Here is a 17,592-nt window from a genome sequence, read left to right as displayed (position 1 = left end):
GGAGCCTCTACAAGATAATGCTTTTTAGCCTGTTTTTCTATATTTTCTGCGGACTCTGCGACTTTTTCGTTTGTAGCGCTCAGTTTCAGCTCACATCTTACATCTGGTAGCAACACGTCGGACTTAAAATGTGCTAAAAATAGCAGTTTTTACACAACACGTCGGACTTTTTATTGTGTTATTTGATGTCTGTTGTCCCTCGGGGTTTCTGCAGGAGGACACGGGTATTTATGAGTGGCGGAGGAAAACGAAAGAAAGTAAATACATGTTTTGTGATCAGTATAATTTGACAAAACCACAGCAAACTTGCTTTTGGCAATCCTTGTTAGTGTGAGAAAAAAAGTGTGGAAATTAAAACGGACGTGTGTTAATAGGGAAACAGCCGGCGAGCTGTTTGCGCCGTGAGCGGTTCTGGTTCTGTTTGGGCCGCAGCCGCTCGCAGCGTTATCCTCCTAGTTTTTGTCTGACTTGCAGGCTAGCAGATTCTCGCACGAGGAGAGAATCGGCTCAGGTTTACTTATTTTTTGCACAGGCATTTGTTTACTGTGAAGTAAAGTTGAAGTGCTGAAGTTATGCAAACTAATTTTGAATAAAACTTGAATAACTGGCAATTGTTTGCTCATTTTAAGAGGTCTTTCATAATTATAACATGCTATTTGATATCAAATCACTTTTATTGTCACGTCACATGTGCAGGTACACTGGTACAGTACATGCGAGTGAAATTCTTGTGTGCGAGTTTCACAGCAATAGAGTTGTGCAAAAATACAGTAATGTAAAAACAAGTAAAATATAAAAATGGCTAATCTAAGTATACAAATGAATAAAGTAAACAATAAGATAAGAGATATAAAATGTACAGAGGTTGGTATGTGCAAAACAGTGGCATTAATGTACAGTATGGAGTGTGTAATGTTGGAACTTGGTGGAGCTCGCGACGAGGCAGCCATACTCTGCACCATCTTGGCTCATCAATATATGATATAAAGGTTTACAAACACAAAAGGGTAATTTTTAGAGTACTCGGTTAATCGAAAAAAAGATTCGATAGAGTACTCGATTACAAAAATATTCGATAGCTGCAGCCCTAGTGTTGATGTTGTCTGGCGTGTGATGTCTGCTCTGGGTTCAAAGCAAACAAAAACTAATGCATGAATTCCATTACAAGATAACATTTTTATTGCAAAAATATGCAGCTGCACCTGCTACTGTATTAGCAGCAAAACAACAAATTGCATGCATGCAGTTTCTCAGTGACTTTAAATCACCTCCACCATAAAACTTTTTCTGATGCTCCAAATACAGAAAAACATCCCTTACCAGGGTTTTTGAATAAATAAAAATATCTGAAAATTACTTTAAATGTTAAATAATAGTTAACATCACTTAAATGCAACAGCAAATTCTCTCATTGCTACTGAGCATTTTCTCCACTTATGTGGTTATGATATAAGGCTGTTGCTGTAACTGGGAAGTGAACTGTGCTGGGCCAAACTAGGAGAATATTAAGATTTTCTGAGGGAAAGAGAAAAACAATTGTCTACCTTTCAGAAGAGGAACTGGCAAAAAAACTACATGGAAAACATGTGAAAACGTTTGTTTTTAACCCCAAATTGAACAAGTTTACCTAGATCTTAAAAAGCAGCTCAGATGATGAAACTGCAACTATGATTCTGATAACAAGCTAACAAATTGAGCTAGCTCCTCTAAGCTAACCGGCTAGCAGAGCTTCTGACTGACAGTTTATGTGCAGCAGCAAATCAACTATCCTGATTAACAAGGTTATAAAAGCTCATAAATGAAAAATGACTTTGATGTGTGGGGGAACTTTTCCAGGCCCTCTTTAGCAGGGTGGGACTGGGAGGAGAGTGCTGTAGCCTTTTAGCTGGAAGCTAACCGGAGCCTGGGGCAAACATCACCACCCGGTGGAACACTAGCGACATGAAGGTAGGTGGGTTGGTTCACCGGCACGTGTCGGAGTCAGCCCGGTTATTATCAGCTGCTTAACGGCACAGAGCGGACCCACGTTCACGTTTGAAAGCAGAGCTGATTCCAGAAACCTCAGCACAAAGTGCGTTCGTTAATCTGAGCCAGCATGACGAACAAGGGAAGCGAGCGGCAGCGGAAAGCGGGGGCGGAGTGGAGCGGAGATAGTGGAATTTTGGGGTAAGGGTCTACGTAGGGGGCGGGCGTATTACGTGAACGGACCCATCTGATTGGCCGCATATCAGAAGGGCTACATTTGATTGGCCAAATAATACTTCCGCGTACAAAACAGAGCTGTTTTACTAAAAGTTGATGTATGACACGGATGGAAATGTTTGACCCAAACATTTATTGCCGTTTTTGACATGCTTTACGATGGGCCTATCGCACGTCCTGTTATCGCGATGACGATAATTTTTTTATATATTGTGCAGCCCTAGTGGATACCCATTAATAATCGTAGTTCCGTCGAGATTAACCTATCTAGCCAAGGAATCTAGATCAACCGTAGCAGTACCAAACGATTCTGCTCTGCAGGTTGGTCTAGCCACACTCCATCGTAGCCGTAGCAGGTCGACCTTTAGCCAGAACGATTTTGTGTCTAGCCAGTCCAGCGCTCTATGTTTGTAAAGGGACAATGGGTGGGCTAAGCACCAGAGCTGCAATGGCAAAAAACTGTGATGATGTGAGTTCGGCTCAGCGCTCATTTGAAGTGGCGTTGGCATCAAATTTGGACAACGTCAGCAGATAGAGGTACTTAGGTAATTTATTTTAGAAAAATTATATATTTGATTCTTCTCCTTCTTTGATGGTGTATGGTGGACTGCTCTATTGACTTGTTTGCATATGTTTGTTGCTCTGATTGGTCCTAGCACTGTCCAATTGATGTAGATGCATCAATTCCGCCCATCGACTGGGTTCTGTTATTTGGTTGTTTTCTACACACAGCACAATAAAGTTTTGTTTTTACTGTTTTTTCCTGACAAGTTTCGTCTAAATCTGTAGCCTTCCTCAGAGTACCGCCAGCAGAGTTAGCCGGAACATGTCATGAAAATAATGTAAAAACAAATCTTTATTACGCTGTGTGCAGAAAATGGAATTTGATAAATAACTCATATCAAACCTACCAAAGACTGATTTCTGTCTATGGGTCGTGGCCAGACTACATATTTACATATATATGATGGTTTGCCATGTTAGAACCAATCAACTGAATGTTTTTCTTCAGTCAGCAATGCAGTATATACCAGAGAGAGCTGCTACAGAAGCCTGACTGTCCCAACAGAGATAAAATGTCTGATTTTATAAAGGAAGACAGTTTTAACAAAAGTCAGCAGATGTCACACCATAATCAACAGAACATCAGCCACCTGTATGCATGTACTGATATTTAATTGCCATCCAAATAGTTTAGTACTGAACAAGTATAAACACTACAAATGATGATATTTGGGCAGTTTCAGGGAAACCTTACTAAGTGTAGTAAACATAGAACCAAAGATTCAACAAGAAATGGGCACATTGTGTCTAATAAACAGAAACTGATGAATTGATGCAAACAGAGATCTGATGGAACTTCAGCGGGTTTGTGCTCTAAGCACCTTTTGTCCTTTTATTCCAATTTTCCTCATTCAGCATGTTTTAGGACTCAAATCTGGAGTCACCAGGAAGATTTTCCACCCCATGGTGATAGAGAGAGGTTGGGTTAAACCTCATTTCCTTATTCCCAATCGATCCTCGCACCCATGTGACCTGCACACAGTGCTTGTTCCACGGTGAGAAAGGTCATCAGCTAAGAGTTTTCATTTTTTTAATGAATCACCTTCAACAGGCAGGCAATCGAGTAAGTGACAAGACAGTAAATGGATGGGAGCACACTGCAGCTTTAGCAGCATGAGCTGCATGCTGGCATGCATGAGCACATTCACACATGTTCGTGTGAAAATGACGTGTGTGTGTGTGTGTGTGTGTGTGTGTGTGTGTGTGTGTGTGTGTGTGTGTGTGTGTGTGTCGAGTGCTCCACCTACTGGCAAGATGGAGCACGTCAGCACGCCATCAGAGCTTTGACCTTTTGTTGTTCTTTGATTCCTGCATCAACAGGGACACTGCAGACTTCCGAGTCGTGTGGTTAAGGCTGGCTTAATGCAAGCAGACAAGAGGAGTGTGTGCTGCATTCTCTATTCATATGAGCAAGGACGGTAACGCTGTAGCCTTCTTTCTCCCTGGCTCAAGGTGATTCTGCTGCTTTCAGTTTACCATCACGAGTTAGCACAGGCGTCATTAGCTCTGAACCCATTCAGGTGTTTGCCACAAGAACAGGTAATATACCCTTCCCTTATACACCCACACACACACACACACACACACACACACACACACACACACACACACACTCAGCACTGATGGGCTCTCAAACTGGTGATTATATCCAAAGGCAATTTATCCACATGTAATTACATCCAATTAAAGCACCAGCAGCCTTCCTTTGAAAATGGGGATGAATATAAAAAAAAATCTTTGATGAATTATCCAATACAACCTTTCGACTCGCCCATAAATATTAGACATGGCTAATAATGATGGCGTCTGCAGTTAATTGAATATTAGAGAGTGAGAATGAAAGCTTGAGGCAAAAAGAACATTACCTTTGTTGAAGAACATGGAGGCCATTTGACCCATCTCCACCCGCTCCACGATGTCAAAATGATCTATGTGTCCAGATCTCTCTGTGAAGACAGGAAAACACCACTCAGAGATTGCTCCTGCTTTATGCAAGGTTTAGAGAAACCATTTAAATATTAGGTCAACATTTTAGCTGCTAAGAAAATATAACAAAAACTCACTAAAACATTTTTAAGGAATATTACTGAGTTATACTTCCTGCTGTTATCACAGTTTTACAATTGCAAAGCTGTGAAAAAGTATTTCCCACCTAAGCAGGTCTTTTGGGTTAATTTTAATATAAAATGATAGCCTGAATAAATACACAAGGTAGTTTTCAAATGGTAACTTGATTTATTTGGGGAGAAAAGTAGCCAATACAATTTTGTCCTTGTGTGTAAATAAAGTAATCAACCTCCTAAGCCTAATAAGTGGTTGTACTGCTGGAGGGAACAACTGGATCCAGTGTTTGTGATAACTGGTGAGGAGTCTCACATCACTGTGGAGGACTGTTGTACCACTTTTCTCTAAAGTGTAACTGCCTGATTAAGGTCATTCTCCTTCTGGATTTTTGAGTAGAAAGCAGAATACATGGTTCCATCAGTTTTAGCAAGTGGTCCAGAAGCAGCAGAGAAGCCACAAACCACCACACTACCACCACCATGTCTGACTGTTGGTACGATTCTGTATCTGAAATAGTTAGTTTTAATCTAGATTAAAGTTAAAGTCCCATTAGTTGACACACACAGACTGATGTGTGTGCAAAATTTGTTCTCCACATTTGACCCATCCCCTGGATGTGCAGTGAGCTGCGGACACAGCCGCGCTCAGGAACCATTTGGTGGTTTAACCCCCTAATCCAGCCCCTCAATGCTGAGTGTCAAGCAGGGAGGCATTGGGCGCCATTTTGTTTTTTAAGTATTTGGTATGACCCGACCAGGATTTGAACCCTGATCTCCCAATCTCAGGGTGGACACTCATACCACTAGGCCACTGAGCTGGAACGAGATGAAATGGGCCTAACGTGAGAAGTCCGTCTTTTTTCATCTCATTAGTCCACAGAACCTTTTCCTTGAAGTCTTGGGGATCATCACGATGATTTTTAGGAAAATGTGAGACAGGTCTGTCGTTTCTGGTCAACAGAGGTTTTGGTCTTGGATTTCTCGTCGTCGTCGTCTTCCTCCGCTTATCCGGGTCCGGGTCGCGGGGGCAGCATCCCAACTAGGGAGCTCCAGGCCGTCCTCTCCCCGGCCTTGTCCACCAGCTCCTCCGGCAGGACCCCAAGGCGTTCCCGGACCAGATTGGAGATGTAACCTCTCCAACGTGTCCTGGGTCGACCCGGGGGCCTCCTGCCGGCAGGACATGCCCAAAACACCTCCCCGGGGAGGCGTCCAGGAGGCATCCTGACCAGATGCCCAAACCACCTCAACTGGCTCCAGTTGAGGTGGTTTGGATTTCTCCAATTGAAATCATCTTGTAAATGACATCTGACCTTAAGTGAGACCTGCTGTCTTAGATGTTCTGGGTTCCAATGTTGATTGATGAACTTCTTTAGAACATGATGTGTATTTATAGTTATTTTTTAGATATTTCAGCATACTTTATACTGTCAGACAGGAACTTTTGAAATGATTTCTTCTTTTTACTGGTCTGGTAGTGGTCAGGACAGCAACAACACACACACAGTCTGTTCTGAATAAACCACACTGTTGGTCCTAATGAGGCTGAATTAAACTTCCCCACATGGTTACACCAGCAGAACCAGACTGCTGACCCAACACCTGCTGGTTCCTTGGGTTTTAGCTGCTGACATCAGACATAAGACTGGAGTATCTTGTTTTTCCACTTCTTTTTGATTTGTTGCCATGGATTCTTTGGTTCAAGTCTGGAGGCAAATGTGTTTCTCTACTGCAAATAAAACCCTAAATCAGCTCTTAGGCCTTCAGACACCAAGTTTATAACTCATATGCTTTTTTTTAAGCATCTTCAATGGTTTACATTGAGTTTTTATGCTTTTATTTGTTATTTGTTGCAGATTTTTGTAATAAAACATGAAAAGGAAAGAATAAAAAAGGAAATGAATGGTTCTAAATGCATTATAGTCAGCTGTTCGTGCACAACCTGTGTGTGTGAGACCAAGCTGGTCAGGGTCATGGGGGGCTGGTGCCCCTCTCCAGCAGTCTTCAAGCAAACAGGCAAGTTACACTTCGGCAGGTTGACAATCCATCGCAGAGGTACACCAACATCACCGACTAACGCACATCTTTTAATTTTTTTTTAAAATACTGAATATACTGATATGGACACGATGACGTCGATACTAGTCATAAATTTTGGTTTTGGTAAATTTTCGGTTCATCACCCACCTCTAATTAGGGCGACTCAGCTACTACCACACACAATTTTAGCTCCATGTCTGCAAAAGTGACAATGATCTGCAGGTGATATTTATCTGTCGAAGCATGTTTGACTGATGCAATGAAAAAGGAATAAATTAAACCTGAACCCAAAATTTTAATGATGCACAAAGAAACATCTCAATCAGAAACTATGAATGACATAATGTCCAATCAAATACATTTTAAATATGTAATAATATTTAGAAAATATTGGGACTTGGTGTGAGAGTTCCTTCAGAAACACAAGGTATACTGAGGCTCCTGAGTTGTTTCTGCAGGATTCTCCATGTTAGCTTGCTACCATGTGATCAGCTGAATAAATGCATGTAAAAGCACATTTACAGGTGTTCCTAACGAAGAACTCAATTAGTGTTTATAGTAATTTAGTCACAGTTATGTTTGTTCTAGGAGTAAAAAAACGTTACAACAGCATTATTGAATGTTATATTCACATTAAAAAGCCTGTGAAAAAGGTCAAACATGCTTTCAGTCTTTTATTATCCAATTTCCCCAAAAAAGTTACAGAAATCATTACTCACGGACAGATAAGATGGGTTTTGTTTCTGGTTCTGATCGGCCTCGGCCCATAGAATCATCGTCTGAATAGTTTGACGAGGAGTCACTGTCGTCAGTCTGTGGAGGATTAGATGAGAGCGTGAAAATCTATTTAGCTAATTTCTGTACATAAACAACAGTCAGTTTACAAGCCATTAACTCTGTTTTTATTTGATCTGCATTTGATGCAGGAGAGGCAACATCTGGAAATTACAGGCAGCAGCTGGGAAGCCCCTTTGGAGGACAGAACAGCTCGCAATCAACAACAATCACAACACCACACGACGCTTTTTATAATTCCCGCCGTCTCTGCAGATTAACGTCAATTAACTGCCAATGATGGTGAAATTTGTGAGCATTATCAGCTGAATTAATGCTGGAGAGATGAAGAGTGACAGTCAGTAATGACTCCACAACAAACAAGCAGCAAGCTGGCAGAATGAGAGTAACATGAAAGAAAATCAGAGAGCAGTTCACGCCTGGAGGCAGCAACACGCAAAGTCAAACATCACGTCTTCAAAGGGAAAAGTCAAACACAAGTCAGCAGAATGTAAAACCTCAGTCTTTTTAATCTTCACATCGTGCGGGTCAGACGTGTCACAACAAAGGCCTTTCACATCAGAAATTTTTGTTTAAAAAATAAACTCTTTGGCTTCATCTAGACTGAATCACAAAGACAGACAATGGATTTTAGGTTGGTTCACATTCATCCAGGCAAAAGCAGACAGCATGATGTTTACTCCAGCTGGATTTAACTACAGCACTTTCCTTACAGGGGAAAACTTCTATGATTTGACCTATAAACCCTAAATCAACATCTAACGTTTTAAACCAGATGTTCCTAAACTGAAAAAAGGCCTGGTTAGCATTTAAGGATTGAATCCAAGGCCCTCATTTATCAACTGTACTTACACGCAGATCTGTGCGTAGGAACAATTGTAAATTTGTGTGGTTTTTACTGTTTTGTATTTGTGCTTAGAAATGTTCGTAAATATAAAAACAGCTCTGAACAGGGAAGGTCTCAGTCATCCACGTGTATTTCCCATCCATAAATTATTTTAATGTTTATGTTTATTTATTTGGCAGACGCTTTTATCCAAAGCGACTTACAATTTATAACCTATAGGGCATGTTGTGATCTGTGGGGGAAACCGGAGAACCCGGAGGAAATCTCAGACCTTCTGACTCACAGTGATGCAGGGGACTGTTCTGTTCTGGTCCTGCTGGACCTGACTGCAGTCTTTGACACTGTTGACCATCACCTGCTACTGGAGATGCTGAGAGACTGGATAGGCCTATCAGGATCTGCTCTGGAGTGGTTCTCCTCTTACCTCTCTGAGTGCTCCTTTTCTGTGGCCGTCTCCAAGTTTAGGTCCTCCACCACCTCCCTTACCCATGGTGTCCCACAAGGTTCTGTGCTGGGGCCTCTGCTCTTCCTCCTCTATCTGCTTCCTCTTCAGTACATTCTGAGCTCCTTCAAAGGAATCTCCTACCATCTTTATGCAGATGACATACAGCTGTACATCTCTTTTAAGCCCCATGAGATGTCTAAGCTGCAAATGTTACACACCTGCTTAGACTATCAAAACCTGGATGGTGGGAGCTTTCTACAGCTGAATGAAGATAAGACTGAGATCCTCATCTGTGCCCCAGGCCAGCTGGTTCCCAAAGTCAGAGACTCTCTTGGTCAGCTTGCTTCCCACACCAAACCTTCTGTCGGGAATCTTGGCGTGACCTTTGACCCAGCTCTCACCCTGGATTCTCATGTCAGTTCTATTGTTCACTCTTCCTTCTTCCATCTCAGGAACATTGCAAAGCTGAGTCCCATTCTGTCCCGCTCTGAACTTGAGACAGTTATCCACACCTTCATCTCCTCACGCTTAGACTACTGTAACTCTCTTTTCACGTGTCTGAGCAGAACCTCCCTGAACCGTCTACAGGTGGTTCAGAATGCCTGTGCTCGGCTTCTGACCAAGTCCTCCAAACACCCACATCACCCCGCTTCTCCTCCAGCTTCACTGGCTGCCAGTCAACTCCAGGGTTCATTTTAAGATCCTGGTTCTGGTCTATGGGCCTTACATGGACAAGCACCATCTTACATTGGTGATCTTCTTAGTCCCTACACCCCCAGCAGGTCCCTGAGGTCCAGTGATCAAAGCCTACTGGTTGTGCAGCGCACCAGGCTGACAGACCATTTGCTGCTGTGGCCTCCAGACTCTGGAACTCTCTCCCCCTGAGCCTGAGATCAGTGGACTCTAGGGCTGTCGCGGTAACCGCAAAAATGAAATATCGCAATATGAAGAAGCCCACCGCGCTGCATCATGGGCCACCGCGATTACTGAACTTGGTTCAACTCAATGATGCATGTTGAGAAGGATGGCTGCACTGGTATCAAAGCGAAACGTTACTTCGCTCCTTTGGGAGCACTTTGGTTTTCTGTACATCAGCTGCTGCGCAGCCAGAGTCCTTGGCCGAGACAGAGCTGCCACCAGTGGCAAAAAAATAATAATAAACGCTCGGAGACCTGCTGAAGTCCCGGACAAGCACTGCTTCTGCAACCGTCCCGAAGAGTTTGAGCCGAGCTGGAGCTCATTCGCTACCTGCAGGAGGAATGCATCCACCCTAAAGAAACCCCCCTGACATGGTGGAGCAACAACCGGGAGAGATTCCCTTTGCTCGGCAGAGTCGCAAGCAAGTACGTGTGCGTTAGTGCAACGAGCGCACCATCCGAGAGGGTTTTCAGTGTTGCTGGAAATGTTGCCAACCCTCTCAGATCCTCTCTCAAACCGTATATGGTTAACATGCTGGTTTTCCTTGTAGGTAACAAGGACGTGACCGAGCTATAAATCACCGTCATTCGTGTGTGTGTGAAAGTGAAATGATATTGCGCCCACCCCCCGGCGCGCGCGGGCGCGCGCGCCCGGTACATGTAATTTTTTATGCTTGATTTTAAACAACTACAGGTGCTGGCCAGTAAATTAGAATATCATCAAAAGGTTGAAAATATTTCAGTAATTCCATTCAAAACGTGAAACTTGTACATTATATTCATGCAATGCACACAGACCAATGTATTTCCAATGTTCATTACATTTAAATTTGATATTCATAAGTGACAACTAATGAAAACTCCAAATTTGGTATCTCAAAAAATTAGAATATTCTGAAAAGGCTGAATATAGAAGACACCTGCTGCCACTCTAATCAGCTGATTTACTCAAAACACCTGCAAAGGCCTTTAAAAGGTCCCTCAGTCTTGTTTTGAAGGCACCACAATCATGGGGAAGACTTCTGACTTAACAGCTGTCCAAAAGACAATCATTGACACCTTGCACAAGGAGGGCAAGACACAAAAGGTGATTGCTAAAGAAGCTGGCTGTTCGCAGAGCTCTGTGTCCAAGCACATTAACAGACAGGCGAAGGGACGGAAAAAATGTGGTAGAAAAAAGTGTACAAGCTCTAGGGATAACCGCACCCTGCAGAGAATTGTGACGACAAACCCATTCAAAAATGTGGGGGAGATCCACAAAGAGTGGACTGCAGCTGGAGTCAGTGCTTCAAGAACCACCACGAGGAGACTCATGAAAGACATGGGATTCAGGTGTCGCATTCCGTGTGTCAAGCCACTCTTGAACATGAAACAGCGCAAGAAGCGTCTCGCCTGGGCCAAGGACAAAAAGGACTGGACTGATGCTGAGTGGTCCAAAGTTATGTTTTCTGATGAAAGCAAGTTCTGCATTTCCTTTGGAAATCAAGGACCCAGAGTCTGGAGGAAGAGCGGAGAAGCACAGAATCCACGTTGCATGAGGTCCAGTGTAAAGTTTCCACCGTCAGTGATGGTGTGGGGTGCCATGTCATCTGCCGGTGTTGGCCCACTCTGTTTCCTGAGGTCCAGGGTCAATGCAGCCGTCTACCAGGAAGTTTTAGAGCACTTCATGCTTCCTGCTGCTGACCAACTTTATGGGGATGCAGACTTCACCTTTCAACAGGACTTGGCACCTGCACACAGTGCCAAAACCACCAGCACCTGGTTCAAGGACCATGGTATCCCTGTCCTTGATTGGCCAGCAAACTCGCCTGACCTTAACCCCATAGAAAATCTATGGGGTATTGTGAAGCGGAGGATGCAATACGCTAGACCCAACAATGCAGAGGAGCTGAAGACGACTATCAGAGCAACCTGGGCTCTCATAACACCTGAGCAGTGCCACAGACTGATCGAGTCCATACCACGCCGCATTACTGCAGTTATTGAGGCAAAAGGAGCCCCGACTAAGTATTGAGTGCTATACATTCACATTCTTTTCATGTTCATTCTTTTCAGTTGGCCAACATTAGAGAAACAAACATTTTTTCATTGGCCTTTAGAATATTCTAATTTTCTGAGATACCAGATTTGATATTTTCATTGGTTGTCACCTATAAATATCAAAATTAAACGTAATAAACATCGGAAATACATTGGTCTGTGTGCATTGCATGAATATAATGTACAAGTTTCACGTTTTGAATGGAATTACTGAAATATTTTCAACCTTTTGATGATATTCTAATTTACTGGCCAGCACCTGTAAACAAAATGGGGACTTGTTTCTTATTTGTCAGATGCTGCAGCCAAATTTGCATTTAAAAGTTGTTGAGGGTCTGACCTCAGGAGGAAATTACTATGCAGTGATTTTCTCCAAAATGACTGTGCTTAAATTGCTCTGAAAAGCAAATAATCACATCAGCGCCAAGAAACTTCATTTCCCATGATGCTTTGCACACGGAAGCATTGTGATGACGCCACCGCCTAGTACCAGAAACACGTTCTGCGCATGTGCGGGAAGCCGTGCAGCTTTTCCCGCGAACTAAGACCATAAATCTTCAGCAGAGACAAAGAAACCTCGTTCTTTTGCCCAGGATACCTGGCGGTAAGGACACGCTTGTCAACGCTCCGACAACTTGAGCACGCGGAAGCTCTAAGTGCCAAGTTGAGCCACGCAACCGCTGGAAACTACACTCAACTCCATCGGGACCTGACTGGGAACGAGCGGAGCTCCATTCAGCTCTCAGAGACGCTCCGTGGAGAAACACTCGTGGAGCCAAACAACGGAGAAAGCATTAAACCGACGGATGACGCTGAAAACTGCGGAGAAAACGGAGAACCGTCAAATCATAACAGCGGGGACGCCTTGCTGCTTTGGTGATCAGAAAACTCATTTTTTTCTCTCTCCTTTTCTTCTCCCGTTTCCTCTATAGTCCAGAATAAGCAATAAAACCGCGCTATTGCTTAAAAAGTAGCTTCGTGTTTTCCTCTTTCGCTCCCAATTCATCCTTTGGGTCATTTTGAAAGAATAAACTGCTTATTGATCATCGCTAATATCTTTAGTCGTCAGCTCTGGCCAGGCTGCCGACTCCCTTTTAGATTAAATAATTTACAAGTGACCCTTTTGTTGTTGGTTAACTTTTGAAGTGTTTGAGTTAAGTTTTACTGTGATTCTAAGCCACTAAGTGTTCGGGAAAGTAGAAAACTTTACACATCCAGGTCTCCTGTTGAATGCGAGGGGAGGGGCAGAGCCCCACACACACTCACAGCTCACTTTCCCCCACCTACTCTGGGGAAACAAAGACCCATTCATCTCTCACACACACACACACACACACACACTCACTCACACACACCACACAAACACCTTGAACATTATTTTGAATATACATCCTTTTATTATATCACATGGTTATTATTCATTTATGCCACTGTTTATTCATTTGACAAATTGTTAATTAAACGTTATAAAATTCAGATTTTCGTCTCCAGTAGCTTTGTTGTGTCGAAGAGAAGTCTCTGCTCCAAGGATTCTACGAACTTCAAGAAAGACTGATAAGAGTTTTGGATTCAATTTTTCCCCGGTAAAAGGGGAATGGTGCCCCGTATATCTAAGAATATCTTAATTAATTAATAAATCAGTAAATATTCCCATATTTACAGAATTTATTGAAGAATCCAAAAGTAAGTTGAAGCTTACTAATTGTTCGCTCCTAATAACCCCAACATTTATTGGTGCGGCCGTGTGAGGCTTGGATACACAGAGATTTCTATCCGGCACAAACAAACAAATAAATCCAAAGAGCTTGAATTAAAAATAATCAGTTGTTCAGCCTTGAACCAGCAACAGAGTGGTGCTGATTTCGCTGAGCAGGAAGCTGCATCGAACTCTCACCAGTAACTCAGTGCTTCTTTAAAGGTGCAACGTGTAAATTAATTCTGGTTGACCTTTTAGGTTAAAAATTCAGTTTTCATTAAAGGTGCAACGTGTAATTAATTCTGGCTAACCTTTTAGGTTAAATTTCAGCTTTTCCTTAAAGGTGCAACGTGTAATTAATTCTGGCTAACCTTTTAGGTTAAAATTCAGTTTTTCCTTAAAGGTGCAACGTGTAATTAATTCTGGCTAACCTTTTAGGTTAAAATTCAGTTCCTCATTAAAGGTGCAGCGTGTAAGTAATTCTGACTAACCCTTTTAGGCTAAAATTAACTGCTAATTTAGCGACTTTAACTCACAGTGGCTATTATAACTAACTGAAACCTTCACTCAAAGACTGATAACACCTTGTTTGCTAATATTCTGAAGGAATAACTAGCATATTTAACACTGCAAGTGTTGTAAGACGTTGCTACGGCAACGCACCAGCTTTTGCTAAAATACTGAAAGGAATAGTATTTTAGGCGTTAGTCACGGCATTCCGTGCAATCTTAAAACGCTAAAACCTGTGCGCACAAAGGTTAATTTAGTGTTTTTCTGCTACAAAGCTAGCAGTTGCTGCCCAAAAGGTGCAGCTTGAGCTATCTGCAGAAGCTCTACTAGGCTATTTTTGGTTCGGTTGTTAAAAATGGAGGGACAGAGTAGTGAACTGACCAACTCCCAGCAACCAGGTGGCGCTGCGGCCCACGACTATGAACCTGGCCTACTTTCTGGACAAATATTGTCCAAACTGGTCGCGGTTGCTCGAGAACCCGACTACCCTTCTAGGGATTTCACTGAAGAACAGCGTAGCGTCGAGCTAGAAGCTGTAATCGATCAAATAGAAAACCCGGATGGTACAAAACCAATCCAGGTTCACTTAGCTAAGTTAGCCTTGATCCTCTATCAGAGAGAACTCCAACATGATCGAGAGATCATGAACCTCCAGAGTATGCTAGCTGAAAAACAGCGAAATGGAAGTCTGAAGGATGAGGAGGAAGACAACACCAGCACCGATCCTGGGGAAGATGGGGAGGAGACCCCGCCCCCCTCTGCTGATGACAACAGACAGTGGGAAGGGGGGAAACACCATGACTCTCTGGACGGACGCACGCCGCAGGGGAGAGATGAAGCTCATCTGTCCCAACCTTCGGCCCCGTTCCCTACACACACTCTAGGGCATTCAGGACCACCTAGGGGCCGAGGGCAGTTCGCCCTCGAACCCCAGGTTGGACCACCACCCTCATCTTCACGGCCTTCTCAATCAGTGAGAAGTCGACCAGCTGAGCGGCACCTCTATTTAGACCGCTCCCCCAGTCCACAAAGGGTGCAAGGTGCCGATTGGGGTTATGCACAAGCCCAAGCTGCACCTCAACCATCCACCCATCCTAGCTACTCCGGTATTCGGCATGCCGATAACCAGCTGCATGACCAAGCATCATACGCCAGTCCGTACCCGGACAGAGCGTATTACGCAGAAGCCCCAGTTGAAAGACGCAGGCTGCACTACGCAGACGTGCCCCGGGAGGAGGACCTCCCAAGACACCCACGTGACGTGCCAGCAGCCCGCCACAACATGCCGAACCCCGATTTGGGCCCCAGGAGTCAACATTGGGAGCCCAGAGCACACCAGCGATATCCAGCGCCTTCTGAGACAGACCGTGGGTCAGAGTCAGAGGATGACGCGCCGTACCGTGAGTCAGGGCTCCGTGTACGTCAAATTGAATCGCTAGCTAAAGACATAGAACGCTTTGATCCTAACACCAATGAATCCAATGTCGACGATTATCTCAGGGAGATAGAACGTTGTCTGCTTGATCTTCCAGCACCCTCTTCAAGGGAAAAGCTCAAGCTAATTTGGAAAACCACATCTAGAACGGTGCATGGTTTCATGGAAACTCTACCACCTGACATTCGAGATCGGTACTCCTCGCTCTGCCGAGCGTTGAGAGATGAATACGCCACGTATGCAGACTCTGCGTCAGCTACAATGGGGGCCTTCTCCATCAAACACGGGAGGAACGAACCCCCCAGAGAGTATTATCGCCGACTCAAAAGTGCTTATTTCCAAGGTCGAAACGGCCCTGGGCTCGAGGAAGACCCTGCCTTCAGATCCCTGTTCATTTACAACCTGCACGAGTTTGTTCGATCCGAAGTCTCAATGTATTGTCGGATGAAAAAACTGACAACTCAGGAGATTAGGAGATATGCTCAACAGGCTTGGGAAGCCGGCGGAAAGCCCCAAAAGCCTGACGCACGTCACCGCGTCATGCACCTAGCTCCCGACGCCGAGCCGCGTTTGGAGCTCGAAGGCACAGAAGCTCCACCCACTAAGCCAAAATCTGCTAAACCTAGACCTGTTAAACCGCGAGAGCAGTCCCAATCTCCTCAACAGGGGAAGGGGGGTGCTGATTGGCCGCCTAGGTCTGGACAATCAGACAGGAAGTGGCCCAACCAAAACCAACGGCAGGTAGGTTGGAACAGTGGAAGGTTTAAGGAGCGCCGCCCACAGGTAGGTCCCGAACACAAGTCCGCAGGTGAGTACTTGACCAAAGCCGACCTCCAGGAGATGTTTCAGCAGTTCCTAGCTAAACAGAAGGAACAGCTGAGATATGCAGAAGAGACCCCTGCACCAAAGTCTTCTTCTAAGAAGCCAGACCCAGAGCCAACGTCCGCATGACTAGGCGTGGCTCAACCTCCCAGCGTGGCCAGGACCTACCTGATCAGCTGGGGGAACACTACTGGTAGATCACAGGAGTCTCCTGAAATCTACCCCCCAGAGAAACCTGATACTAAATTTCTGAAGTTCCTTGGTGACTTAACAAACCATGATCATGCTCGCCGTTTGTACTGTAGCACCAACGTAGGTGGATGCATACAGGTTGATGCTCTGCTGGATACCGGCTCAGAAATCACCCTGATGTGCTCCACACTGTTCCATCGCGTGTCTGACACCATGCGGTCGCTCGGGAAACCAGTCCAGGTAGAACCCTGTGACCTGAAAATCACCAGCTACACCCAGACCCGGGAGTGTATCACTCACCGGGCGTGGCTGGACATCACCTTCCAAGACATGACTCTGGTTCACCCGTTTTATGTCTGCCAGCTAGACACTGAACCACTTCTCGTTGGTCAGGACCTGCTTGAACGTCTAGCTCCCCTCATCGACTGCCAGAAGGGTCAACTGTGGGCCCAGGTGGACACACCTAAGCCCTGGAACCCAGATAGCAGCCGACCATCCTCCATTCTTGAAGTCAGCATAAGTGAGCCGCAAAACCCTTGTTCCAAGGTCATGCCCCTCCCTACAGCTCCCACAGACGATGTCCGCCTGCAAAGGCATGAAACCGCTCCTGGAACTCCGTTCCGCACACATTCATCTTTTCTCTGCTCGCTGAAGAACGTCAGCCTGCAGCCATATGCACCACACATAGTTGGTGGTCTTACCATCAACTGCACCCACATCTCAGATGCTCGCCTTGCTCTTTGGTCTGAAAAGTCAGCCATCAGCCAGCAGACGTTTGAACACCTGCGTCAGAAGGACCCCCTTCTGGTCAGTGTGACACGTAGCCATCGGCTCTTGTCACCTACTTGGCCGCAGAGGCTCCTGAAAGCGCCAGAGGTCTGCTCTCTGACTATCCAACTTGGAGCAAGACAGCTCACACATACATTCAGCATCATACCACAGCTTGATCCACCTGCACTCATTGGAGCAGATCTGCTGGTTCGACTAGGTGCCCAGCTGGACACTTGCAATCAAGTCCTTTGGGACC

At 44.7% G+C, this 17,592-nt stretch overlaps 1 protein-coding gene across 3 annotated transcripts in view; it reads right to left on the bottom strand.

Annotated features, from left to right (window-relative positions):
• tmem104 (transmembrane protein 104) overlaps positions 1-17,592 on the bottom strand; it is a 117,970-nt gene that overhangs the window by 76,109 nt on the left and 24,269 nt on the right. For all 3 annotated transcript variants that reach the window (XM_070551511.1, XM_070551510.1, XM_070551512.1), the window contains exons 5-6: positions 7,586-7,679; positions 4,632-4,712 (exon numbers count right to left, since the gene is read on the bottom strand). In XM_070551511.1, the coding sequence (XP_070407612.1) occupies positions 4,632-4,712; positions 7,586-7,679 (175 nt within the window). The remainder of the gene's footprint in view (positions 1-4,631; positions 4,713-7,585; positions 7,680-17,592) is intronic.

Source organism: Nothobranchius furzeri, chromosome 5 (assembly GCF_043380555.1).
Source record: "Nothobranchius furzeri strain GRZ-AD chromosome 5, NfurGRZ-RIMD1, whole genome shotgun sequence".
Taxonomy (NCBI): domain Eukaryota; kingdom Metazoa; phylum Chordata; class Actinopteri; order Cyprinodontiformes; family Nothobranchiidae; genus Nothobranchius; species Nothobranchius furzeri.
The sequence above is the reverse complement of the archived record's forward strand: the minus strand, read 5'-3'. Positions and strand labels throughout refer to the sequence as shown.